The following is a 27,897-nucleotide window of genomic DNA, read 5'->3' as shown; positions in this document are numbered from 1 at the left end:
GGGCCTGCCTTGGAAGGTATGGATTTCATCACCTGTCAGCAAGCTTGCAGCACCAGAACAAGTAGGTGGAAATAGCATCAGTTGCCACTGAATAATTGCCTGCTGAAAAAGCACCATGACACAACTGTCCTGCGACAAGGTTGCTGAAGCGGAATAGTGTAAATAAGGTGTGTATATGGATAACGAGAGATGGACCAGGTGAGAGTTTAAGGGTCTCTCTGCACAGCAAAAGGCATATGTGGCTCTGGAAAACACATCAAATAAAAGATCCACTGATACTTGTTCTTCCATATCTAACCAAGACTACTTGTGAGAACTGGCTAAAATGCTGCTGTTTAGCTGCTTGGAGACATGAAATGCTGAATCATGAAACCTGCTCTTGAGTGAACCATCACAGAGTGGTCTAAGGCCTATGTATTAAAAGCATGACCCAAAGCTGTGAATCCTGTACATGAGGCTGGGCTGAGAGAATAGATCATTCTACTTCAAAGTAAACCGACAAACAGGAAAAAAAGAATGAAATACAGGCGGCTCAAAACCTATGCTGGTTATTATTAGACATAATATATTGACAATTTGTAAGTACTTTTGGGTAAAAGTGCTTAAGTATACTTCATCCTAATGTGCTCCGTGTTTTCTACTTTAATGCCTAAATCGATAGCTAATTATAATTTGAAAAGAAAAAGATGCTGCAGTGGAGATGATCTACCTGCTCTGTTCTTAAATTGTAATGTGATTGGTTGGCTTTACAGTGTTTTCATGTGTTGTCTGTACCAATTCCAGAGTCCCCATAAGAATCAGGAAGTAAACTTCTCGAAAATTGCTTCATTTCCACGTGAAATTGGCACAGAAACTCTTTGTGTCTGATGGAAGAGGGATGGTTTTGCTGTCTGCCTACTTGCTGATACTTATTTGTCCATGATTTAAAATAGGGTCTGTTCTCAGGTCTTACAACCAAATGCAAATCAAGGAAACACAGGACCATACTCATTTAGGCAATGGTTATTAAAGCAATGTATCCTTGGACAATCTGAGAGTACAATTGCCATCACAAATAAACTCTGTGTCCTTCTCTAGGCCTATCACACAAACTCGCATGCCCACACAAATAAACAGATATGAGAGAGGTTTTCTCCCCCACTCTGCAAACCTGTTAAGAAATGGACAATTGGATATGTAAAAAAATCTCTTCTTTGATTTTTGTGCTCACCAGTCATTAAAGGGTTTCTTTTCAGAGCAGCACAAAAGAAGAAGAGCTGGTTGACCAAACATTTTTTTTTCTTACAAAGAAGTGTCAACCCTGAGCTTGTAATTAAGAAGTTAAAATCTGTGATTTATATATATATTTATATATATAAAAATAGATGATCATACTAAGACTAAAAAAGTGAAAGAAATCTCCATGTCAGTACTACATATTTGTTGGTTTTGATTTTTTGTAGAAGAAATCCTTGTGATACTGAAAATAAGTGATATGAAAGACATAGTAAATGTGAAACACAGTATTGATCCAGTCACTGTTGTTAGTCCATTACGGAATTGCCATCCTAAGATGGATAATGAACATAGTAGCAGAAAAATCTAATTGATGTCAGAATAGTGACAAAAAGAAAGAGATTATATCACAAGAGATTTTTTTTCTATCTGAACCCTTGAGGGGAGATTTGTCAAGAGAGTTGTTTAGCATCACCATCCTTGTTGATCGGAAGCTAAGTGGAATTCTGGGCCAATTATATAACGCGGATAAACACTAAAAGAAGCTAGGCGAGATCGTGCTACTACTCTTCTTTTTTTTTTTTTTTTTCTTTTTCTTTTTAACTTGGGATTAAGATTTAAATTCTAAACAACTGTAACATGATATTCTGAAGCTAGTGGAGTTACTAAAATACTAGAAGATAAAATTATTTTTTTCAGCTTTTTACCGTCATACCAATTTGACGTAGTTGGCAGATGGAGTGCAAGACATTCACCATTGAGACATACTCTGTGTTGGAAAAAAATCCAGACTTTCTTACAATGACAATGATCATTCTGATGACCTAAATCATTGTATAGAAGTTCCTAAGGAAACTTGGCTGCCAGTGAAGAATGGTTGCATTTTTTTTGTTCTTTTTTTTTTGTCTTTTTGTTTATTTTCTGTTGAAACGCAGCAGCCTTGGGTCAGGCTGGATTCATTAAGAAAACTTCTTCTGTTTTCTTTCTCCCTCTTCTTTTTGTTAAGAAAAACATACACTGTAAGATCCTTTTATTTTGCAGCATAAAAGGAAATGAAGCTCAGAAAGTCTCCTGTAATAAAGATTTGAGAAAGAATTATCTCAAGAGTGGATATTGTCTTCAGAGATATCTGAAAAAAGCAGGAAGCAGTTCAGTCTGGCACCTGGTACTCTTTGGGAAAAAAAAAAGGGAAGCAGGTTGCAGTACTGCTCTCTTCTCATAGAAAACTGTAAGTATTTGTGGCATGGTCCATTGTCCAAGAGTATAAGAAAAGAATAAAGTTGGCTGTTTTTGTAGCTAAAATACAGTTTCTCCAACCAGATTTGGGATTATCTCCACTGTCTCTGTAGTACGAGGATGACGAAGATGATAAACAATGTAGGTAGCGATTGGCTACGCTGGGTGGCTGAGGCCTCCACCTCCCTCCTGTCCGAGTCAACAAGTGGAGCTTCGGTTGTGATGAAATCAAACTCAGTGGGACAGATGTCATCCGTACAGCCACTTCCACTTCCTGAGCCGCTGGTTTCATCACCTGGCATAAAGAAGGGAGAATAACAGCATGAGGACCCCGTGTTAGAATGTTGCACTCTTCCCTCAATTCCTGTCCTTAGGAAGGAACCAACACCAGGTGTCCCAGAGAGACATTTTGAAAACTGGAAAGTGTTTATTCTGCCAACATTCATTTTATTCACTTTATAAATCATCCAAATGAAAGACATTGTGATTTAGTTATACTGGAAAAAGGGTGGATTTCTGTCACTATGTAAATTACTGTATGTCTTGATGCCTTAGGTTTGCTGATAAGCAAGAGATTCAAAAGAAACAAATATAATTGGAATGTCATGAGATAAAAAAAGATGTTTTTTATGCTACCCAACAACATACAGCACAAAGACCAAGAAAAGTCTTCCTAATAAAACTGATAGTTAAGTTTACAAATTTATTTCAGACATTTCAGACATTAAACCTGGTTAATGAGAGCTTACTTGTGTCCTGGAAATTGACATCATTCCCATTATATGCGTTCTTTAGTTTGTTAGTCATGACACGTAAGGCCATGATTTGTTGTCGAATGAAGGTATCTGGCCTTGTGATGTCCACATCTACTTCTGGATTGTTGATCTGGTTAGTCAAGCCATCGTTCATAATCTCAGGCAAGTATCTAGATAGCAGAATGATTGATTAGTTGAAAATACAGTGCATTTCAGAAAGAGTGTCCGTACCGTAAACTCTGTACTAAGCAATTTGACAGCAATAACAATTACACAGTTCTTAAACAGCTCCAGGGAAGACATTTTTAAAATATGTTTTTAATTTTGCAGACTCTAATGACTCTTTTTAGTAGCCTGGCTGCAGGGTAACCAGAAAGAATATGAACTACCCAACTCTCCACATCCTACCCAGCAAGTGAACTGACTTTTGTAACCCAAGGATGGTTACATTACCTAACAGTAAGTCTCTGCGTGTTAGATCCTCTTCTGATATAACCAGTTGCACACTAAATTATTAAGGAAAATTTTTCTTCTGTTGTTACCTCTTTGTACTTAGAAATTATGTACTCTGCTACCTATTTGTTTTGAGATAATTCAGAAGACCTTATGGCTCCCCCCTTTCTTAAAGGGGTTACCTAATTCATTTTCTTCTCCAGTTCTTTTTTGCATCTCTTTTTTTTTGACTGCTGTAAACAACCTCTCCAACCTGACAGATATCCAGGACAATAAACAGGGTCATGAGTTTACAAAACTCCAGCATTATCTTTCATTTGTCCCTTATTCCTTATTTGTCCTCATTCCTAAATACAAGGGGGCTAAGCTTGCATCTCATATATGCAGTGTGCATAACATATTTAAGATATGATATTTCCCATCCATCTGCACATCTGAAATTCTTATTCAGGCTGTTGACTTATCATTTCTTGATTACTGCAGCACTCTCCTCTGACCTTGGCAAATGCAGTCTTATGCTGCTCACAGTCATCCAGAGTGCTTTTGCAGATACAACTCTATTACAAAAATCAGCCCATGTCTCTGATCAACCTATGGTGACAGTCTTCATCTTTTGTTAAATATGCAGCTTTGCCCCCTGATGCTGCCTGTGCTCAGGCAGCTCTCCTTATAAGCATCTGCATAGTTACCTCTTTTCCTGCTTTGAATCTCTTAAAAATTATCTGTGCTTTCTACAGCTGTGAGGCTGATGAAGTGTTGATATTATTTCTCTGTGCTGGTGTGGTAATCCTGAGAAAACATTGAATCCTTGTACTCTCTTGTCTATCTTAATTCATCTGCTTTCTTTGTCTCATTTACATTGCAAGGGATTTGGGGCTATCCCATGATCATGTTCATTATCAGGGTGTGATCGATTTGGCAACTAGTTTACAAGCCACGCTACCTTACTGGTGGGAAACTTTCATGATGTCTGGTGCCAAATGCAGTTTTAGGAGTAGTAAACTGCACTCTCGCTGGTGCCAACCCAAACCTCTGTCAATATTTAAATTCAACTTGGGTGCCAGTGTTTTGTTGCTATTTGTCTGGAAGTAAATATATTCCTTAAAAATAAGTGTGAAAGTAAGAGAGAAGAAAGCTTTTTATTTTTATTTATTTTTTTTTCCCTGATGAAACCATGGTTAAGGGACAATAAGTTTTGTATTGCTCCTGGAGGTTCACAAGATGATGAGTGCTTTGCTGAGCCAGGGAAGGGTTTAGTCACACCATAATAGGTACTTGCTTTGTAAGATGAGACTCATTTGTCATCAATGGCCTTTGAAAGTTTACAAGAGAATAATCTCAGGGGAGTGGAAACATCCAAGAATGAAACAAGGCTGCCCAAAATACCCAGCCTCAGATTGCATTTCCTGATGTTCTGCTAGCAGCAGAAGAAGCAATAACAATGCTGTAGGGACCCCATCTAGACTCCTGTGGTACACTCTTAACTTAGGTGAGGATACAGAGCTACCTCCCACAGCACTGAGAACTGCAGAGCACAGTGTTATGAATCACCGCAGATAGAAGTTGGAAATAATTCTGCAGAGCTGCCTGGAGGCAGAGGGATGGAGACCTTGGCATGCAGGGAAGCTCAGGGCTACAAGGGAATGGCACCTCCATCTGTCATAGGTCTCTACAAATGAAATGGCTACTGTAGATAAATTGCTCAGCTTGGAAGTAAATCACTGATTTCAAGGTGCGGTTGATTAAAAAAAAAAAAAAAGAAAGGATGTAAGAATTGCTCTACTGACTCAGAAGGAGTGTCCATCTTGCCCAGTATCTTGTCCATAGCAATGGCCACAGCTATTAGTAGCTAAAAGTTATTTAAAATCTCTGACTGTCCATGTGGACTGCTTTCCTTCTTTCTCTGGGAAGAGGTAGCGGTTCTTCATTGCAAACAATCTATGAGAAGCTATTGCTATTTCTGAACTGCAATGCACAGGCTTTCTTTGATTTATGTTTGATTGCATATTGTTTTATTGTCAACAATAAAAGAATGTACTGACTTAGTGAGCTTTTAATATGGAGAGAATATGAGTTATTTTGGGCACTTAATGCAGTTAGGGAGTGTTCTGGTGTGTGCTTTTTATGGAGGCTCCAGTTCTTCACTGTGATCAATGTGGGTCTGATGGCCACGTAGAGACTATTTAACTTTAAATGGGATAGTCCAGTGAGTTGTAGAGATTCAGTTAGGGGTCATTTGATTGCTTCAGGATGTGGTGATACCCAAAGCACTCCCAGCATGGAAGATCTTACTTTGTTAGTTAGTTCTGATATAATTGCTTTTAAATGAAAAAGTTCAATAAATTTTTCACAAAGGCAGCTTTTGGGCAATTTATACAGTGCTGAGAAGACAGAATCAGCAACTTCATTACAATAAATCTGTAAGAGAAAATTTTATTCCAAATTGAGGAAATATAAGGTGTGGTGAAACGATTGGTTACAGCAAAAGTAGGATTTGACTGTTCCATGCATAATTATCAAACCAGGCATCTAAGGCTGGGGTTTACTAAGGGTTTACTGCTTAAATCTCTTTTTAAGTTAGAGGATGTTAACACTTACCGCATTTATCAGTTTATCAAGCTTTAAGCAAATTTCTCAAATTGTAGGCATTTTAATACCAGATTAGTGACTCAAAGAACTTTTTGGATTAAGCAGATGCGCCGGTGTGATCCACCATGAATATTTAGGAAATAATTTAGATCCATCTTTATTTCAGGTGTTAACAAGCCCCTAGGTGTACTCTTCAGGTGACAAGGAGAGCAATTCATATTTCAGGAGAATGGTCCAGTGCACTTCATCTAGGCATATAAGCTGGCCAAACAGGATCAAATAACACATACCTTATGAGCACCTAAATGTTAAGCACCTAACTGAGCACTTTGGCATTTACAGCAGCTGGCTGAAGGATTCAGAGCTAAGGTGGGATTCAGCTTTAGGTTTTTGTTGATGTCAAAACCTGTATGTCTAAGTACAGGTGACTGCTGACTCCTGCTCTTGTGTCAAGATCTTGTCAATACTAGTCCATGACAAATCTTGTCAGTGGAAGATATATAGCTGTTTGACTAACACCTGCCTTTGGCTGCATGATTAGTTTATTAGTTCCTTCTACTGGGATTTAGTTACACAAACATAAGCATCTGGTACTGTTTGAGAAGTTTTCAGTTCATCCTAGACTCTAGTTACCAGCCCAGAAAAGTGTGGATTCCCCATAGGTCCTGCCTTATATCTACAAGCTGAGTGCAAAGGTCTTGGATGCCTAGGGAATCTGAAGCAATATTAGATGCAATTATTCTTTAGAGAGCTGAACTGAGTCTTCTGTTCCACTGTAACCACAGTGGAATATGCTGCTTGGGGTTCAAACCCTGCCACTCCAGTAGGGTTTGAACATCTGTAGGTCTGGTGATATATTTGCCAGCTCCATGAGGAGTATTTAGAGCATGGAGAGTCTTGAGTATTTAGAGCATCTCAGATAAGTAGTAGGTATATGTGTTTGGGCAATTGAAATCACTGACTATGCTGACTGGATACTGGAGCTCTTCTCAGACACCATAACACTAGTGATTTTGGAGACATTCTAGCAGGTTTTGCCCAACCTCTGGTCCAGAAGGAAGGCAGTGTCATCCATCATGCCTGTCTCAGATATCCCAGGGAGTTTCAAGTAGCACAACTGCCTCATTGCCTACTAGCCTACCTCCAGGCACCTATATCTAAAGTCCTGAATTTACGTGTCTAAATTGAAAGCTGAATTCTCCCTTATTACTGAGATTGTTCACATCCTCCATCAGGAGAAGAAAAAACAAGCAGAAAAGTCTATATTGAATAAAAATATTTTTGAATTGCTTTCCTTTCTTTCAAAGGACTGTTATAGATAAGGGAGCAAGCAGCCCAAGGCGCTTCTTGAGCGACAGCCTCCATGCAGCAGCTGAGCACATGTTCTGACAAAAGCATTTTGATGTGTGCTGGGATAGGGTTGAGGCACACACAACTGGAAGCCATGTCTCGGGACCACTTTCTGACAGCAGATTTGTTGCTGGCTGGGCAAAATAGTTGAACACAGCTGCTTTTGCTGCAGCTCTGCAAGTGGAGGCACCCCTGTGAATTTTAAGCTTTGCTGCTGCTGTTTCTGTGCTTGTTAGAGAGTTCTTTGTATGCCTGGCCATTGCAAGGACTGTATGCCTATTATAACTGAAAAAACGAGCAGCCCTATCCTGAATCATGTCTGTTCTTTGCATCCACCCAGTAAAAAAAAAAAAAAAAAATCTATCTTGACCCTCTTAGCACAGAGAAGCTGGACATTGTCGTCTTTGTTTTCTCCTGTTTGATCTTTGCTCTGTTATGTCAGGAGTTTAGTGTAATTTGCATTGTTTTCTAAAATATTAATGTTTTCTGTTCCTCTTTGCCTTCGCCTTCTCACAGTTCTTCCTTGTCCTAGCAGATACAGCAAAAATGTGTTTCTTTTGGCACACCAGGGCCCCTCAAACTATATTTATTTATTTTTCAAAAAGCTAATGTTCTAGGATGTCTGCTTCCTTTTCGACTCTAAAAATGACCGATGAATCTTTCAGGTCATTTATATAAAAGTATAAAAACAGTATCTTCTACTTTTTTTTTAATGACATCTGACTTAAAGACCAGCATTATTTTGCCAGCAGCTGCATACAGGATGACAGGAGCATCCCACCTAGGCTGTAATGGAGTTTATCCAGGTGTCTGGGATCATGGGCAGTACAGTATAATATATAGCACACTTTTCTTCAGACTAGGCCAGTGATAAGTAGTTGTATCTGGCCTGAAAAGATACACGCCCTGGAAAATTGTCTTGCTTAGCTAATGAGACCACCACATCTGATTCGGTTTGCTCAGGAGATAATACCCATTAGATATTTTCAGTATATTTTTTAATATATTTTTTGGCTCTGTGTTAGAGCAAAGCTTGAGGAGACAAAAGCAGAGAGAGGGAATGGATCATCTGCCAACTCATTGGAAGGACAAAGCTGAAAAAATAGACTATAGCCATCAATTATGAGCAGGCAAATTTCACACTTGCTGAATCACAGAAAGGTTGATGTTGGAAGGGACCTCTAGAGATTATGAAATTCAATCCCCGCTGCTCAAGCAGGGACATCTAGAGCACTTCACACAGAATGGTATCCAGGCATGTTTTAAATGCCTCCAAAGGAGACTTGACAACCTCTCAGGAGAGCCTGTTCCAGTGCTCTGTCACCCAAACAGCAAAGTTCTTCCTCATATGAGGATGAAACATCCTATCTTTCTATTTGTACCAACTACACTTTGGCATGCCCTCTCCAGACCCCATGGGGCTCTAGGCTTTCTCTCTTTCTTAACCCTAACCCTAAACCTAGGCCTAAACCTAATCCGAGCCCTAAGACTCGGAGGTCACAGGGCAAAGTGCTGCCTAAACAGCAAATATTGTCCTGGCACACATCTGGATATCGCGCTACATCTCCTTTGCCATACCCTTTTCTAGCCCCACTCCACATGGGGCTCTGGGTGTTCTCTGTCTCTTAACCCTAACACAGCCCTAAGCCTGGGGTCACCTGGTCTAGAGCTTGATCAATGGAAAATATTGCCCTAGCACCAGTCTGGACAGAGTGCTACATTTCTTTTCCCATGCCCTTTCTAGCCCTGGTCACCATGGGGCTCTAGGATTTTTCTCTCTCTCTAAACCCTAACTCTAGCACTAGCCATAACCCCAACACTAGCTCTAAGCCAGAGGTCACGAGGCCTAGAGTTTGGTCAATGACAAATATGAACATAGCACCAATCTGGATATAGCGCTACATATGCTTTGGCATGCCCTTTCTGGCCCCACTCCCCACGGGGATCTAATCTTTCTCTTAATCCTTATGCTAACTCTAACCCTAGCCCTAACACTAACTCTAGCCCTAAGCTTTGAGGTCATCAGGCCTAAAGTTTGGACAACCGCAAATATGGTTTGCTGCAGAACTTGCTTTGGCATGCGTTTTATAGCCTCCATCCTCATGGGGCTCTAGGCTTCTCTCTCTCTTAAAGCTAACCCTAACTCTAGCCCTGTCACTAACTGTAATCCTAAACCTGAGGTCACAAGACCTAGAGTTTGGTCTTGTGCAAAGAGAAAATATTGTCATTCCGTGAGTCTGGTTATAGTGCTGCATTTGATCCTGGCATGCCCTTTCTATCCCCACTCCCCATGGGGCTCTAGGTTTTCTTTCTCACTTAACGCTAACCCTAGCTTTAACTCCAAAGCTACGTTTACTTTGGCATGCCATTTCTAACCCCACTTCCTACAGGGCTCTAAGATTTCTCCCCCTCTTAACCATAGTGCTAACTCTAATATGATCCCCGAGCCTGAGGTCACAAGGCCTCAGAGCCTCAGAGTAGGGTAGAGTTCTGTCAATGGTAAATATGGTTCTAGCACCGATCTGGATATAGTGCTACATTTGCTTCACCATGCCCTTTTTAGCCTTACTCCCCATGGGGCTTCCAGCTTTCTCTCTCTCTTAACCGTAATCCTAACCCTTGCCTTATCCCTATCCCTATCCCTAGCCATAAACCTGAGTTCTCCAAGCCTAGATATTGGTCAAAGGCAAAAATTGTCCTAGCACCAATCTGAACATAGAGCTACATTTCCTTTGCCATGCCCTTTCTAGCCCCACTCCTCATGGGGCTCTAGGCGTTCTCTCTCTCTTAATCCTAAGCTTATCCCTAGCCCTAACCCTAGGTCTAGTCTTGAGGTCACCAGGCCTAGAGTTTGGTCAACAGCAAAACGGTTCTAGCACCAATCTGGTGCTACATTTTTTTTGGTATGCCCTTTCTAGCTTCACTGCACCTTGGGTTCTGGGCTCTCTCTCTCTTAACCCAATCCCTAACCTAAACCCTAGCCGTAAGTCTGAGGTCACCAGTCCTAGCGCTTTCTAAACAGCAAATATGGTACTAGCATCATTCTCCATACATTGCTGCATTTATTTTGGCATGCAAGTAGTTGTTTATTTACTTGTATCAGGAAGGAAGAAAATTTCATGGTTACCTATGCTGTCCTGTGTTTGGTTTTGTGAAACATCTTGGAGTTTTCTACTTGATGATGAAAATGATATTGTTCCTCTTTCCCTTTATTTCTTGTTTTTGTCTATGTTTTCTTTTTATGATTCCAACTACTGTCAGTTCTACATATAATTTTATTTATTCTTTATTATACCAAGAGGAGCTGTAAGTTCCTCATGGAACAGAAGAAAGCTTCAAATTCTTCCACATATTACAGTGGTTCAGAGCTAAGGCATTTTAATATATTTATATTAGGGGTGGCTAGGACATGAGTACCACTTCTTAGATGGGTTTGTTGAAACTAGTTGCCTGAATTAATTGAAATAAATTAAGATGATTCTTCCAAGCATCAGAAGGGTTGTAGATTTCATTATAGTTTTTCATGAAGCAACAGTCACTTTGTTTATTCATGGCCTAATGCCCTGGACTTGACATAACTCATTTGAGAGCCTGAATTCTTTAAATCCTTGGAAAATCCCTTAATTTTGAAAACATCTAGGTGTTCCTGCCTGAGCAGGGGTGTTGGACTACTTGATCTCTAGAGGTCCCTTCCAATCTCAACCTTTCTGTGATCCTACAATTCTGTGATTCTGTGAATTAAGAGGAAATCAGCTGTTGCTAAGAATTTATCTGCATATAGGAAAAGAATTACATTTTTAAGGATTGGTATTAATTAAAGATTGGTTTTAGTTTCTTAATATCTTAAAATCTGTCTGTGTGTCTTGCAGCAGACATTCATTGATAAAACACAAAATTATGTCCGCATGCTTTTACAAACACAGATATGATGGGGAAGTCTTGCTGGGCCTTTCTGAAAGGCACTTTATCTGAAGTTTATATTATTAATAATAATAATAATAATAATTATTATTATATTTTTGATAGATTTTCTAAAGAGATTCAAACATCTAATAGCTGTTTTTCAATCTCCACACACAGTTTCTACCTGAGGTGACTTGATTAAAAACTTTTTCTAGCCAGGATCAGCAACATGCCAAGTGTCTCCTCTGGAATGCCAAGAGGATCACTGTGTTACCTCATGATTATCTGCTAATTGGTGGCTTTTATTTGGTCCTCTGCTGATCCCTGTAAACTAATCATGGGAGAAGAGTGATACTTAGAGACTGCAACAACCATAAGTGTCCTTGGTATAATGCCTTTTTCAGAAGAATGACTAACTTTTAATTTCTGTGATTGCAGCTTTGTAACTCTTTGCCCCTGTAAAAGCAGTATTTAAAATGATATGCAAAATGAAATGCAAAGCATAGAGTGCATCCAGCAGCTTAAACGATTTAATTCTTGCCACCACTATGGAGTGGTGGTACTTTCCCCAAAATGGGCAGTACACTGGCTTCCTATCTGCAATCTAGGAAAAAGATGAGGTGATGAAGCTGCTTTTCTTTTTTTTTTTTTTTTCTTTTTTTCCATTCTGAGATTCTGTCATCTTCTCTAGAAGATAACATAATATTCTTTAGAATATTCTCTAATATTTTTAGTCATATTCTCTGTAATACAAAATATTCACTGATATATTTAATATATTAATATATATATATTAATATATATTAATTAATATTTCACTGAATAAACTGAATAAACGGGGTGCTTATGATGGATGACACAGTGAACACAAATATGTATAAGCCTAGAGGTCAGATTCTGCCTTCCTTTTAGTGCTAGTTAGTGTTTGATATCACACGCTTATATGTATGCGTAAGGGAACTTGTATGCTTGTAAGGGAATATGTATGCTTTTTCTTTATGCTATAGTAAAAAGAAGCATCCCTACTAACACTCAATAGGTTGTTTTGCATACACAGTTAATTACATTCTCAGTGAATCTTGGAGTAATTTTTTTTTTCATTTTACACACAGTGCATAGCATGGCTATGGTTTCTCTCTGATATATTACTATTCTCTCTACCTGAAGCATTATTAAATTATACTATGAATCCACATTTCCTCTGTGAAAATAGATGACACAGAAACCGGACAGAGTAACACTGGCTGAACATGAACTACTTTCATGTGATATTGTGAATTTGTGGTTTCACATCCAGTTAAATGTCTTAAATGTGTTAAATTAATCAAGGACATTATCATTAAAGGATTAATTTCAGAGGACATCATCAAAATAATCAGGCTTCTCATAATATATATACAGCAAAAGGAAGATGAAAACCTACATGCTTAAAATACACCTACATAACCACCAGCAAACTCAGTGCCCGTGCCAAGCTATTAAGTACAGTAAGCAAAAGAAAGCTGAATAGTATTGTACAGGCATGGTACAGATACTAGCATTGGTCAAAGAAACCAAGGGGGATTTCAGCAGGTCTGTTTGACTGTTCTTTTGTCCAAGGAGCAGCATGTATCTCTTATTAGTGCGTGCATCCTGATGTGACACATGGTAACAAGCTGTGAGGCCTGACACCTCCATTTAACCACAGTGGCACTCCTGTCTGGGATCATAACTCACAAAGCCTACTGACAAGAATAGATATTATAGAGGAAGATGAAAATACTTCTTGATTTCTCTCTTCACCCTATTCCTTTGTGATGAGTGCTGTAATAGCTTGATGTTACCGTTAGTTGTCTTCCTCCATGTCCCCAGGGTCTTCCTCTGGAGCTAGGATTTGGGAACTGAGCAGTGACCTGTAGGAGTGCCTGTGCTTTTGGTCAGATTTATTCATGTGCTTCTCAAAGTGGGTTCAATGGACTACTGGCAATCCAAAGTAAGGCATTAAGAAAGGATTTACACTCATTACATATCTCCACATAAAGTGGAGAAAACTCTTCATAAATTTTCCCTATCAAACTGATAGAGAGGTGAGGATCAATACCATCTGTCCACCCATTTGTCCGTCCATTCATTCATCCGTTCAAAAAAAATGACATTTAAAAGGTTTGTGATTTTTTCCTATGTTCTCTCTTTTCCATGGAGTTTTTATCTGCTTGTCTCTTTTTTTCTATCCTTTTTAAAATTTATTTTTCATTTTTTATTTTTTACTCTATCTCTGTTTATTTTATTAGGCAACAGAGAAACAAAGATTCTAGGCACTGAGTGAAGGAAAGAATCACTGTGTTCAAGAACTAGTGCTCACTGAACACTGAAATCCACAACTCCTGAGTGCCCAAAAGCACAAGCTACTGCTGCAGACCTGGAGTCCAACTGCCCTCATCATGGTCCTTGAGCCAATTCCCCCATTCCTTTCTTAGCAGTGACATGGAGGATCCTTTCCTCTGTGAGCTGACGAATCTGTATTTGCCCTCTTGAGACACTTGCTCCTCTGTCAGAACTGGCCCTGTCACAACCATAGCCAAGCAAACTTCAAATTTAAAACTCAGGAAAATTGCCACGAAGAAGGGCAGAGGACCACAGTTTGTCTGGTGAAGTAACACTAGGCCTTCTACACAAGATGAGAAGAGTTATGTTTATTATGTATTGGCTATTTTTCAGCATTTTTTTTCAGAAAATAGCTGTTAAGTTTTGCTAGCTAATAGTAAATAGAGTTGAAATTCCAATTTCTTTTTCATCCCAGTATGATATCCCAAGACTGTAATTGCCTCGCAATCTGTCAGTCCCAACACAGGGATGCTAAACAGAGCTAAAGAGCCTTTCAAATCTCAGTATAAATTATCCTTTTGGACTTGAACCAATGAAAATTTTCTGTGTTCACATGCCGACATGCTGTGCACATTTATGGTGACTTGCCTTCCAGCTTTAATGGCACCTTGACAATAAGTAATCTCAGCTACAAGCTGCTTGAGGACTGTTACTTGTTCTCCCTGTTTCCATTTCACTCTTAGCAACAGTTTTGTAAAATACCCTTCATTTTGCTATTGCATCAGGCCTGATGGGGCTTTGGCCTGAGCGCCGTGCAGAGGGGTCCACCTCACCTCGCCTTGGTGTGGCCGTTCCAGCAGTCCTCCTCATTCAACGAACCAGCTGTCACGCGTTCATCTTTGCAGATTGTGTATGGTAATGCTGACCAGAACTTTTTAGAGAGCTTTAGTTTTTCTTTAATGTCTGTTACCTGATTAAGAGACAATGAGAGGGAAAATAGGTTATAGACATGGGCCACATTAACTATCAGTTTGGATACTAGATTGTTTAATTCCATATTAAATGATGGTGAAGGTTAAAGGAACTGGAGGTGCCAAAACTTAAATTTCTGTAATTACGAGCTAGGCACAGTGCATTTGGCTGCAAAGATTGCAAATACTGAAAACCACCTTCAGTGCACTGTTCAACAGGCAAGACATTAATAAAAAGAGTGTACTACATCTTGTTCTTTCTATTCCCCGTTTGTCTGAGTTTTTATAAATATATATCTTTCAAAGAATTAATATGCCTGGTAGTCTGCCTACTGCCAACTCAGTTAAACAGCATTCATCAGATAAAATGTCTCACCCACCAACTTGTCCATGTCTTAGATAAATATTATATTTAGATATACATGTGCAGATTCTAAAAAATGCAGTGCCAAAATGATGTTGAACTGATTTCATATACACAGTCTGAAAAAGTTGCAATACATTTGGAACTCAGGAATGGTGAGAAGCTGGGGTATATACATGCATACAGAGACTATATTCATCTTTGTTGTTAGATGTAGATAAATATCTGTTGTTAGATATAGGCTTCACTTTCAAGAAATGGTGGGCCAGAATAGAAACAGTTCCTTTAAGTTATATACTCTTTATTGAACAATAAATTAATCTGAGATGTATTAGCCAGCGAACAGGAGCAAACAGAATTTCCAGCACCAACTTAATAAATGCTCTGCCTAAAATAATATCAGTTTTTGTTTTGTGTTTGTTTTACTACAGTGGAAAGATATAGATATAGATAGAAAACGCAACAAAGGATACACTACAAAGGATGAATGTTACACTGTTGTTCTTATGGAAACAGATGCATTTCAGATTAAGTTGTAATAGAATTTAGGGGAACTTGCTGAATAGCTTTCAAAGGAAATCACTGAGCTTTGTTCTTTAAAAAATAAGAAATAAAAGCTCTCCATTGTTCCATTCAGTTTTAAGATGGGCTTTTAGGTTGTTGAGGTACAATATTGTACTTGGCCATTTATCTCTTTTATCTTCTGTTGTGAAGACAGGATAGCTCTCAGAGTAAATGGTCCACACTGCTTTGCAGTACTTAAACTCTGTAGAATGTCACTTTATATGCTAGGAGAGGAAAACATCCAAGGATGCTATTTCAAGAAGAACAAATGCGCATTTTCATCTCTGAAAAATAAGCTGGATAGCTTTTCACTGCATGAGCTGTTGACAGTGTTTCTTGCGACGATAGAAATCTCATAAATCTCCTCCACACCCCTTGCCAAGCCCCACTTGCTTAGTTTTCATATCACAGATACTAGCAGCATTTGCAAGTCTTTGAAATTTCAACACAAGCAACCTGTCAAGCCAAACATTAACTCCCTATTTACAGATGCTAGGCAAGCTTTGAGCAGCGGTGGGCATGGTAGAAGGATATCCGCATTTTCTGATGTCTTTGGTTTATGGGAACAAGGTCTCTGGGCAGCAGGCAGACAAGAGATCCTCCTATTTCCCTCTCCAGCTTAGCATAAGAGTAAAAAGCTGTGGGTCACTAGTTGTGCAGCTAATAAACACAAGTACCTCAGGTACACTAACAGGTGTTCACAGGTAGGTATGTAAACTCCTGTTAGGTCACAGGAGAAGCAGAAATACTGTTCAAGATACTAAATGAATAGGGAAAAGAATTTATAGGAAGGAGGCTCCATGCACATAAGCTCAGGGAACATGAGAACCAACTGCACATATTTTCTCATTTATTGCCCATGCTGGGGTAAGTATTTACATGAGTAATCCAGGTCATATAATTGGCGAGTAATTAGCTTTCAGACCAGCAACTTTGTTGCCATCTGGAAGTTGGTTTAAGCTATTCAAAACTCAGATGTTGATAGTTATATTCATATTTCTACAGCAATCAAATTAGAGCTGGTGCTCTAGGACTGCAGACTACTGTTTTGAACCACAAGTGAGTCAACACATCAGAAAGTAATTCTCCCCCACCCCCCTCAGTCCTTGTAAAGGCTGTAATCTGGAGTGCAAACCTTTTATTTTCCTAGACATCAGTAAAAGAATCAAGATTGGTTCTCACAGTTCAGGGACTAAACAAGCTCACTAGAAATTCTCTCTGATAATTGAGGACTCCCATTTCACAGACACCTTTGAAGATACTAGGAGATGTTTACATACTTCCTGTGTCTCTTGCATATAAACAACGAATCATTAAATTTCCTATCAATATTTTTTTTTCTGCATTACAGAAATAAAAAGAAATAAGGTCAGGATCCATGTCAAATGATAACTAATTAAATCTTTCAAACATCCCCATGAATTCTCATTCCCATTTTGTAGACTGGAGTGGGGGAATGTTTACGTGACTCGCACAAAGCAGCAGCAGCAATGGTTACAGCTGTGTGTGGTTACTCTGTGCAGACGTTTCTAGTTGCCTCCAATCCAGGTGCATTCTTAGCATTTTTTTGTTATCTTCCTCATATATTTTCCCTTCTCTCTCTCTACTTTATTTCACCAATTTAAAATGACTTATAGACTCAGCTTGAAAAGTCTTGTTCCTTCCTGCTCTGTTGCTGGACTTCTGTTAACCCTCTCAACTTTTGGTAGTAGTCTTTATGTACCGACCTCAGCCATTCCTTGAATCTCACCTCAATATTGGTTTTCTGGAAATTCAGTGTCATTTCTTATGTCCTTGAAGAGGAGTTATGAGTGAGTACCCATTGATTCAACCCATCTTTCAGTCAACTGACGGAGCTCCTCTCTCAGAGGAGTAGACTGATGGTCATGCTCACTTGTATACTATGAACATTTAGGCAGCCAATGGTTTTTAAATATTTTTAATACATTTTTAAATGCAGAACAGAATTAGATTACATAATGCCTGCTATGATACCATGCTATGTAACACTTTAGCCTGCGGTTTTCAGTGGCTTCAATTCTGGGATCACCCCAAGCATAGCCTTAGAAAGCCTTTTATTAGTCTCCACAGCTATGTATGCTCCATAGTATAATGCTTTGATCATCACCAGCATTAAAAAAAATATATGTAACAGATGTACAATCCCTTGGAAATGAGGTAAAAGCCACTAAAGTTTCAGTTAACATTACTTGCTAGTGATTTATGAAGCCAAAATACTGTATACCCCCTGGTGACCTGAGGCCTTGTAAATGATTCCTTGGTATTTCCCATTCTTTGAATTAAAGATTAACTTTAAAGTTAGGTTAGAGTTCTGCAGAAACATTCAAACAAAAGACCTATGCAATTCAGATGTTTTACATATTTTGTTTCCACTTTCCCTAGCACAGATTTACTCAGATTAAGACAACTGGATCTCTTTGGCTGTAGTTAGCCTGACAGTTCCCAGTTCTCTTCTTCAAGCAGTCCAAGCTGTACTTTGACAAGTCCCTCAGATACTACTTTGAAGGTACTAAACTTGTTCTGCTTTGCAATATTTTATCTCTCATGATAAAAGGGACATACAAGGTACCATTCAAAGGGTTACATTTTTAATTTCTGTGATAAATGGAGATTGAAAATAAATAGTTGAGAATAGGTGAAAACATTTGCATAATCTCTAAAGGGAAAACGATATCTAGAGTCACAGAAGCAGTATAGTTATGTGGCCCACTTCTTATATCCGTCTATATTGATTTCTTAAGGTGGCTTGGAGTTGTCACTTACGTCATTCCCCAGCAGACTTTAGAACATACCTCATGAGTTCACCTCTAATCCTATCACTTTTAAGATGTAAATAAAGTTGACCAACTTTTCTGACTTCTTTATCTACCTTGCATTCAAGCAAGAGAAAGAAAATAGGCTAAAAAGGAAAACCATCATTTTAGCAGAAATTCAATCCTGGAATCCCTTGTAGAGATTTCAGAGGCCTGTAAAAATTGAAGATGCACCAGAATAACAGGAAAAGCATTATTTAATTTCTTATGGAAACTTGCCTTTTCAGCAGAGGGACAATATGCCCCGAGAAGCAATGTGGACTCAAAACCAGATTTTAAAGGTGGCCTTGAAAGGCCCAGAAATATTTATTTTCTAAAGTAACTTCCCTTTTCTCCTCCTATATCCCCTGGCCTTAAGTTCATCGTACAGTCCTATCTAGTTTTGACATCCACACCAGTATAATCCCTGCTCTCACAGAGAGTCATATGGATATTAGAAGCAACTAAGGTAGTGTTCAAAGACGATGGAATCTTCTGACCCCTTTCAATGCAATAAATGTAATAAAATAATACTGAATCTTGCTTGTGTTTAGAATAAATGGTATTATCAACTGTCTTTTCTTCTTCCCAGCATTTTTGCATCAACACTCCTTTTGTTTGTTTTGCAAGTTTTGAAAGATTTTCTCTTTGAATGTAAGCAGGATACTCAGCCTGCCTTTCTGTCGATATCTTCTCTCTGGGGATGCTCAGAAACATTTTGATGCAAAACCCTGATAAGGGGTAAATCTTTATGCCTTGGAACCATGCACAAATGTTTCTTGCTATTCCCTGAGGTACTGCGGTGCCACTCTGGATAAAGTGTGGTGCGTAGGTATGTGGCAGTGCGGATGCTCAGATGTTGAGGTGGATGTTTGTGAGAAGGCACTGTCATTTTGGAGAGTCCAGGCCCGCATGTGACTTACATTTTGCTGGTATATCACAAACAGAATTGTGACAGCAATTCTGAGCAAGCAGAAAGAGGTGCTGGGATTGTCATTGGGAAAAGAGTAAAAGTTCTAGCCATTGCCAGCTAGATTCATATGTTCATAGCATCCTTCGTCAAACACGCCTCTAGCCTTTAAGGCACAAGCAATATTTAACTGGTACCATTTCTTCTTGCTGCGTTATTTCCAGGTGAAAAAACAGTTTTCTCAAACCTGCTGCAGGAATTTGCTCTTTGTTCTGCCTGAGACATGTCTAACATGCACAGAGCCCTGTGCCCCACACACTGGCAGCCCTTATTTAAAATGATATAGAGGTTATCTAACAGAGGGCAACTGGCTAATAGATTTATGGATGTGGAGCCTGACCACCCAAGCTGTGTGTGGGTTAGTGAAGAGCATACCCTGCACTATCCATACCGTAATGCAGGACCAATAAACAGATCATTATGATCTGATTTATATTATGCTATAGCAGCAGAACACTACCCAGGACCTTCTCCATACATTGATCAGTATTTATGTTCATTAGGGATTTGATCTGAAACCATTCTAAGACTAATGGCCAGCAATCAGCTTAAAACTACTAGGTCAGCGGCCTTAAAGAACATATATACTGTACCTAACTGTTTATTGTGTTTATGTCTCTGTTACGTGTGGGTGCCAGAGCCGATATCAGAATAATATATCACAAGCAGAACAGAATCAGGCAGCTGGATATTTTAAAAGACAGAGCTTTCTTTGTAAACTGGGTTTAATGAAGAACAACTAAACTGGACCCACAAATTTTAAGTAAGCCTTGCCTTTCCAGAAAGCCTGTTGACCCTGTATGTCCTTCACCATACCTGCCAGCTTGGTATGGGCATCTCAGAGGCATTTAGGCAAAAGTAACTAATGGAGCTCCCTCTAAGACATGCCTGAACTTAGTTGAAGCTTCGGTTTAAAATGCCTCATTAGGTGCCCAAAATTTAAATGCACATTAGGTGTCTGACTTAAGAAGTCCTGCTCTGATTTGGAACAAGTGAAACAGACCTTTATTTGCTCTATGGAAGCTTTTTTTTTTTTTTCCATATATATTATATCTTTCTTTCTGTACTTTTTCAGCAGAATAAATGCAAATGCCAAGCAGTTGCTGAAGGGATTCTGCGTGGCTGGCCGGCGGCTCGGTCGCCATGCGTGCCTCGAGATGGCAGTGTTGATCAGGCTTTCCGCTCCCACTGGCCCCAGATGTGCATCCAAATGATTTCCCAGAGAATAAAACTGTAGATTGTTCCGCTGAATATAAAACTGACAACCCTGTTATTTTAAACTCGAAAGTGACAGGCTGTTATTTTAATGAGGTCTGCCAGTGCCAAGGTTAACCAAAGCTTTATTTCCCTACAAAATGTTAAGGCTGTGCTTCTAAAAAGGGGGCTGTGAAATTTTACGGTTATTGATACTTTCCCAGTACATATAAGTTCTGAGAATTTCACCCGGGCCTTCTTGAGCAACAAATGCTTTCTGTTTTTCAGCTTCTCCTTTTCATTTTTTATTTTTAAATTTGACTTTGCAACTTAAAACGGTCCAGAGCTCTTCCAATAACTCCCTATCATGATTCATATTTCTACATAGAAAAGCAGATGACAGCTCTTCTAATCAAGAACTAATGCGGAATCCTGGTTATAAAGCACAAATGGGCACTTGGGTAATTTGGGAAATAAAACAAATGAGCTAGGCGATATTCCAGAGCAAGATGTTTCTCACCAGAGTATTTTAAAATGAAATGAATGGATTTTTGCTTTCATTATCTCTAAGGGCTACTCACGTCTTTGACAAGAAGTTAGGGCCTTTAATAGCAGTAAGTAAAGAATTACTAGCGGCCCTACTGAATTCTCAGACTTAAACACATATAGTGTTAGACAGCTAGTGTGGATTCAACTGCCATCCTGTTACTCAAACCTTTACATATCTACTTTTTTTAGTATAATCCATGACTATCAGCATGTCAACTCAGTTGCCCACTTAGGTTCCTGGTGCCATCTGAGATGCTCAAGGTGCACTCGTGGCCTGCTGCTACCCAGGCCAATTTCCCATAGCTTGTGAGTCCTATGTGTCCGCCCAGTTGCTCTCTTCAGCGGCCTAGCTGGATTTTACATCGTTCAGTTTTGGTCATACATCATCAAATGGGGTCAATGCCTTTTTTTTTCTTTTCTTTCTTTCTTTTTTTTTTTTTTTTTAACATGGACATTACACTTGCTCTATAGGCAAGTAGAGCCAGACACCAAACTCTTCTCTTGTTCAACATCCATTTTGGTGAAGAGAGAGAAGAGGAATAGGGAGGAGTCTTTCCAATGATCAAGCAGCCTGGATGAAGCTTCTACTCTGTTGCAAAAATCTTCCAATTACCCTAGTTATTCCTCATGGCTTGGCTTGCACAACCAATCAGAAGCCTACAGTAGTTACGTCAGGCCAAGCTCCACATAATACAGATGGCTCCAGAGTAAGTAAAAACATTACTTTTCTGAAGTGGAAGCAACTGTAAAAGTCAGCATCCAGAAGTAGGGAACTTGAAGCAGCTTTCTCCTTTCCTATAATACCTGGAGCAGTGCTAAAAAGCTGGGTATAAATCTGATTCAAGCAAATCCAAAGCACTTGTAGGAATCAGCTTTTTATTGCAGATAAGCATAAAAGTAGCTCCAAAAACATTCTGGAATCTTAAAGATAAAATGCCGGAGGCTTTTCCATGACACTACTAAGCACTTAAGCACTGATCCTTTGTGAACAATCCTTTATCTGCCCCAAAAGAAAGCAAAAATCTTAATATCTGATGTACAGCAATTAGTGATAGAGTATTTCAGGCGTATATAGACTTTCGTTTGTCCTGAAAATGTTCATTCAGTTCCAGGAATGAAACGGCAGGTTTTTTTATCTGAAAATCCAAGGGTTTACAGTGTGTGTTAGCAGAGACAGGCACTTCAAGTCTCCCCACAGTGGAGAGAAGCTCATGATTCCTAGATGTGTGTGGGGAGCAAGAGCTGCATAAACTCCTTTATAACAGAGCAAAAAGGACAATTGTACTTCACATTTGAAGCAGCCCTGTATTTAACTTCATTTCACCTAGCAGCTACTTCTTGACATAGCTCCATCGTCTGCCAGCCTGAAGGAGCTCTCAGAGGACATTCAATGCTGTGAAGTAACTCAGGGTTCAGAAACACAATGACAACTACCCAGGTAGCAGTGTCTCTGCTTCTGACCTTGCCCTCCCTCAGCCTTTGGCGGGACATCCAGCCCAAAGCAGGTAGGACTCTGGAGGAAAGGCTGTCTGAGGGCAACTAAAAAGACAAGAAGGAAAGAGAGATGGGAAGCCAGAGTACATAAGTGAGAGTTTTCATGAATGATCCTTCTTAAAATTTTGAAATTATTGTACATCATCATAAAGTATGAGACACTTTCCAAGAAATAACAAAAACAACAGAGTCTTCCCTATGGGCTTCAGGGATCTTTTCTCCTTTTCCTTTCTCTCAGAGCCTGGATAACTCTTTTTTTTTGGTGGGATGTATGTATAAAAACACCTGCTGTTCCATAAGTGGCACTCATGCTGCAAAGTGATAAATTAATTAACTAATCAGACTTCAGTGTTCCACTCAGCCCATTAAACCCTAAATGAAATGTTCCACTCAGCCCATGAAACCCTATTTGAAATGTTTTCTCTCTTTTGCCCATATGCCTGCCTGTAAGAGAAAAGCATGCAAATTCTCTTTTCACTGCATTGCAATGGCAGCATTTCCCACATGCCGTTTGTGAGATTTGCATAGCCTCAGAGCACTTCTTGTGAAGCGAGCAATGTACGTCTGTGCTTCTTCTGGAGAAGGAATTTTGAGAAGGGGCTATGTGAGAGCACGAGAACTCCTTCTCATAAGTACAGGATTGTTTGGCCGAGCTCCCAGAGATACTCTGGTGAATCGGACCTGAACTGACTATTTTTATTCCTCTTTGGGTGAAGTTTGGCAGATATGTCAGTAGGTGTCAGCCTCCCTTCCACATAAAAAAAGGGGGAAACAGAGTAGGGGGAAGTGTGAAGTGAGGCTGATGGATGAAGAGCTGGGGGAGGCAGCAGAGGGGCAGGAGCAGAGGTGGCACCTGGGGAGCCGGAGGAGCTGGTGACCTGGTGGTGGGAGCAGGCAAGGGGACGTTCACCCTGCAGCCCCTGGTGGTGGGAGCAGGCAAGGGGACGTTCACCCTGCAGCCCCAAAGGTTGTGGCTGGCTGCAAGAGGGATGTAAAAGGAGGATAGGAGCACGGGGGAAAGCAAGAAGGGCAGGTAGAGAGCCAGGCTAGCTAGGTAGCAGACACTGAGCCATAAGGAGAATGGCTTGGTGTCCTTGTGCACTCTGATCACGGTGTTCAAAAATCAGGGTGAACACCTTGTCCTTAAGGGCAGTTTTGTCTTGGCCTGAAACATCAGGCCTGGCACAAGGCAGGGCTGTTGTGAGCGGTATGAAATTATGTGTGATGAAAGGCTCCTCTCTCTACACATGCATCATAATCCGCAACATTGTTTTATCACACACACCAAAACTTGCCGCCATAGCATGCAGACTTCCAATATTATTTTTTCATTTCATCCAGAATTAATGTTTTATAGGTTTCTTTCCCCTAGCAGTTCTGAGTGTCAGTCATTCATCTTAACTGAAACTATGGCTTCATTTCAATGGCCTGGATATTTGTATTCTGTGCTCTGGATTGCTTTAATCCAAATAAACAAGTCTGCATTACCACAAGTCATGAATATATATGGTCAGGAAAGAATTAAAAATTAACATAGAGGCTTTGTGACATTGCACAAACTGACTTTGCTGACATGGAGTTCTATATTTATTTTTCGACAAATTTTCTTTTCGGACTCCCCAAAGAAGCTGCAAATTTTATTTTCAGGGGTGGTTCAGAGCTCAGAGAGTATGCAACAAATTGATGATATATTACATACAAATGTTTGCAAGAACATCAAATTCCAAAATAAAACTCACAAAAAATCTAGAGTTAGAGCAATAACGACATTTGCAGAGAGAGATTTTTGCTGGAACTCTACCATGTATTGATATACTAATGACTTTCACTGCCTTCCTGCTGAGGAGAGGGAGTTGCACCTTCTGCTGAGGTGATATGGAGTTGCACTCTGTTGTCCTTTCATGGAGTGTTAAGCACTCCAGTTATTGGATCCTCATGAACAACTACACGCAGCTTCATCAGGCCTGCCGGGGGCTCATCAGCGTAGCAAGGGGCGCAGTGGCTGGGTGTGGGTCCAGCTACAGTCAGTGTCTGAATCCTACTCTGAATCAGGGATAAATCACAAGTGCAGCTTGAAGTGTAGCAAAATAGTAGGGTGTTCTACAATTTTAACTGCTTTTAACCACCAAAAGTCTAATGAAACTCATATATTCCCTGCTGGGGAATCTATTCTGCTATGGTGAGATGGAATCTTATGGATATATAGTCTTTCAAGATTGCTTGAATCTGATTCTGAATTATGACATGGATTCCTTCTATTCTGGATTCACTTTGAAAATAATTGCCCAGGACATGCTTGTATCTGGAATCTGGAGTCTGAGCCCTGTGACTTTGTGAGAAGTATGAATTTGATGCGCACTGCTCACTGCTGCCATAAATTCAATACACTCTAGAAGATAATTTGTAGAATCTAATCTGAAGAATTTGCAAAACAAACATTGACAGAGGAATTTTGTATGGAAAAGAATGGGCACATGGCAAGCACTTGAGGTATATTAGGTGAATCTTAGTGAGAAGGTGTTTGTCCCAAAGGGTTTTCATTCCAAATAGAAAAAGGGCGAGGAGAAAAGAACAGTATTATATATATACATATATATATATATATATATGAAAAATACTTATACACATTAAATTACTTGAAATTACAAAAATTACTTGAAATTGTCTAGGGAGTCATGAGAGAAGCAAAGCAGGAATCCCACATCTCTCAGATCTTCTTTTTAACTGAGCCTGCCTTCTCTCCATGGGTACTGCTTTAAGTAATAAGCCTCCCTGCTCCTCCAAGGATATGTCTACCTGACAGTCACTATAATATGGCATAGCTATGTTCAAGCTGTGTTTAAAAAATGCAGGGAAATGCAACATGCAACTAGACTTAATGCTACTGTTGGGGTATGGACGGTGGCTCTTGGACAGGCTTTGCAGGCTGCCATCACACATATGCTGTTTTTGTCTCCCCAAAATGGAGGACAAACAGAAAACCAGGCCCGGAAGAGATGGGGAGTGCTCCAGCGGTGGGAAGAGCTGTGAAAAGACAGGCTGCTGCTCCCAAAGGTGGGAAAGGAGATGACAGTGCTGGCTGCTGTCCCCACGCATGCTGCTCAGAGACAGCAGCAGCAGCAGCCCTCTGCTAGAGACACACAGGGCAAGAGGAGCCTGTACCTCTTTACCTTTAATGCTAATGCAAAATGTCATTTAAATGATGCAGAGACACCTGCTGATGCAGGTGGACAAGGAGCCAGGACAGGGAAGTCACATGAGACAAAGCCATCAAGCTGCAATGACTAATTAGAGAGTTTCTTGTGAAAAACAGTGACTCACCAGTGTACTGGTGTCTCATCCCCCTACCCTGCCTCTTCATTTTACAAGGAATGAGATGAAAGGCTAGAGAATTTGCAGTTTTGAGCCTAAAACCAAAAACTAGACCTTTTTATTTGGTGAAAAAAGGGAAAGAATAGACCCTCACAAAAGATAGTATCACAAAGGAAATAAAGCTAATATTAGAAACATTCAACACTGTCTATTTTAGCTGTAGATAATGATATTTCCTGATCAGGAGCTCTTTGAGTTGAAGACAACATTGATACAGAATATATAAAATATAGGCCACAGTATATTTTCATCAGCATTCCATAAGGACACTGAACTTCATGAAGTATTTCATTTCTTATCTATTAATTGGAGTATTTCAGGGGCTAAGGTGACATGTGGTAGAGAAGGACCAGGAAGATCTGAGCACATGATGAAAGTGATGCCTAGCTACTCTGACAGAGGTGTTGATTTGGGTATATGAAGCAAGACCAGAAACTGTGATCTCTGAATTATGTGAGAGAAAAGATACTATGTCTACCCAGAAGAAATATGACCTTTGGCAAGGTGGTGGGGAAACACCCCTTCTAAAAATCCTTCCTGTGAAGGTCTCAGAGCAGTTTTAGAAGTTAAACTATAAAGAAAAATTATGAGGAGCCACCTAAATTATAAATGGAATTAATTGTTTTACTCATCAAATTGTTCAGCGACAGTGATTATGCTATAATTTATAACTCATTTTTTTGGTCCCTGCACATGTACTTCAGTGCTTCCCTGAAAATCCCCTGACAGTAATTTATGCAGGCCAAAGACATATGCTGTCAAAAATGTCTCGGGCTATCATACTTCATCTGTCCATCAAAGCCAATAACAGTATACACAGGGAATTTTGAAAGAAAAAAAAAGCAAAAAAGAGCATGTAGAACAGAAATCTTTAAAAACGAGTGAGATGATAATGCTTGGGTTAAAAAATAAAAAGGGAAGAGAGAGAGGATGGGTTTCAGGCGAGCTGCTGTACTGCTCTCCACTGCTACTACATCTCTGCATAGAAGAACGGCAGGGTCCTGGAGCGCACCTGATACGTTAGGAGAACAAGGAGCAACCACACAGTTAGCATAAATGCTGTGTGGAGGGTTGCCTGAAAAATCTGAGAGCCCTGTAGGAGAAAAAAACAAAACAGCCCAGCATAATTTCTTCTGTTATTTAATGCTTATGCACAATGGAAGAAGAACGTGAAGCAAATATGATTGTTAAAAAAATGGGAGGGAGGAGGGAATTATACTTATTAGTATGCCTTTTCTTCTTCACTGTTAACATCTTGTTGCTGTGTAACAAGATTGCCACAAGGAAGAACAAGAAGCATGGAAAGCAGGGAATCCTAATCGAGATTTGAATTCCAAACAAAACACTGCAGTGCTTGCTTATTCCTTTGAATATTCATCCAGTTGTCTCCTTAGTCAGAAGGCTGAGTGGCAACCCTGAATGTTGACCCTGTGGGACCGGGAGCAGAGGAACCACTTCCATGCACTGTCCATCAGCCAGCGGTCACTGCCTCCAGCGAGTGCTCGTGCCCACCTGGGTGAATGGGCTTCTCCTTTCCCAGGTGGCGTTGAACAGGTCACCCTCATGCCTTGCTTGGTGTGGAGTGGAGGAGCAGGTTGCTCAGGCTTTCGCACAGAGGTGGAGGTGATTTAAGAGACTCCTCCTTGTCCCCTCCAAGCTGTGCACCTGCCAGCGTACGAGCGTGAGCCCAGCTGCGTGCCTGAGGATTTGCTGGCTCGAAGCACTGACTATTGGGCTAAGCCAAATGTGTACGGTGGACACAGGCTTTTGCTGGGCTATTCTTTTAGCATGCTATTTATCA

At 39.9% G+C, this 27,897-nt stretch overlaps 1 protein-coding gene across 2 annotated transcripts in view; it reads right to left on the bottom strand.

The window, feature by feature from the left end:
* Window positions 1-2,205: 2,205 nt before the first annotated feature.
* The window catches only part of GPC6 (glypican 6), a 686,072-nt gene continuing 660,380 nt past the window's right edge, over window positions 2,206-27,897 (bottom strand). For both annotated transcript variants that reach the window (XM_088523305.1, XM_088523306.1), the window contains 3 exons: window positions 14,639-14,775; window positions 3,201-3,376; window positions 2,206-2,746 (listed from right to left, as the gene is read on the bottom strand). In XM_088523305.1, the coding sequence (XP_088379431.1) occupies window positions 2,544-2,746; window positions 3,201-3,376; window positions 14,639-14,775 (516 nt within the window). In that variant the 3' untranslated portion in view covers window positions 2,206-2,543. The remainder of the gene's footprint in view (window positions 2,747-3,200; window positions 3,377-14,638; window positions 14,776-27,897) is intronic.

Source organism: Tinamus guttatus, unplaced genomic scaffold (assembly GCF_059628265.1).
Source record: "Tinamus guttatus ecotype Peru unplaced genomic scaffold, ASM5962826v1 Tinamus_guttatus_pri_ptg000180l, whole genome shotgun sequence".
Taxonomy (NCBI): domain Eukaryota; kingdom Metazoa; phylum Chordata; class Aves; order Tinamiformes; family Tinamidae; genus Tinamus; species Tinamus guttatus.
Note: the sequence above shows the minus strand (reverse complement) of the source record. Positions and strands in the feature narration are given on the sequence as shown.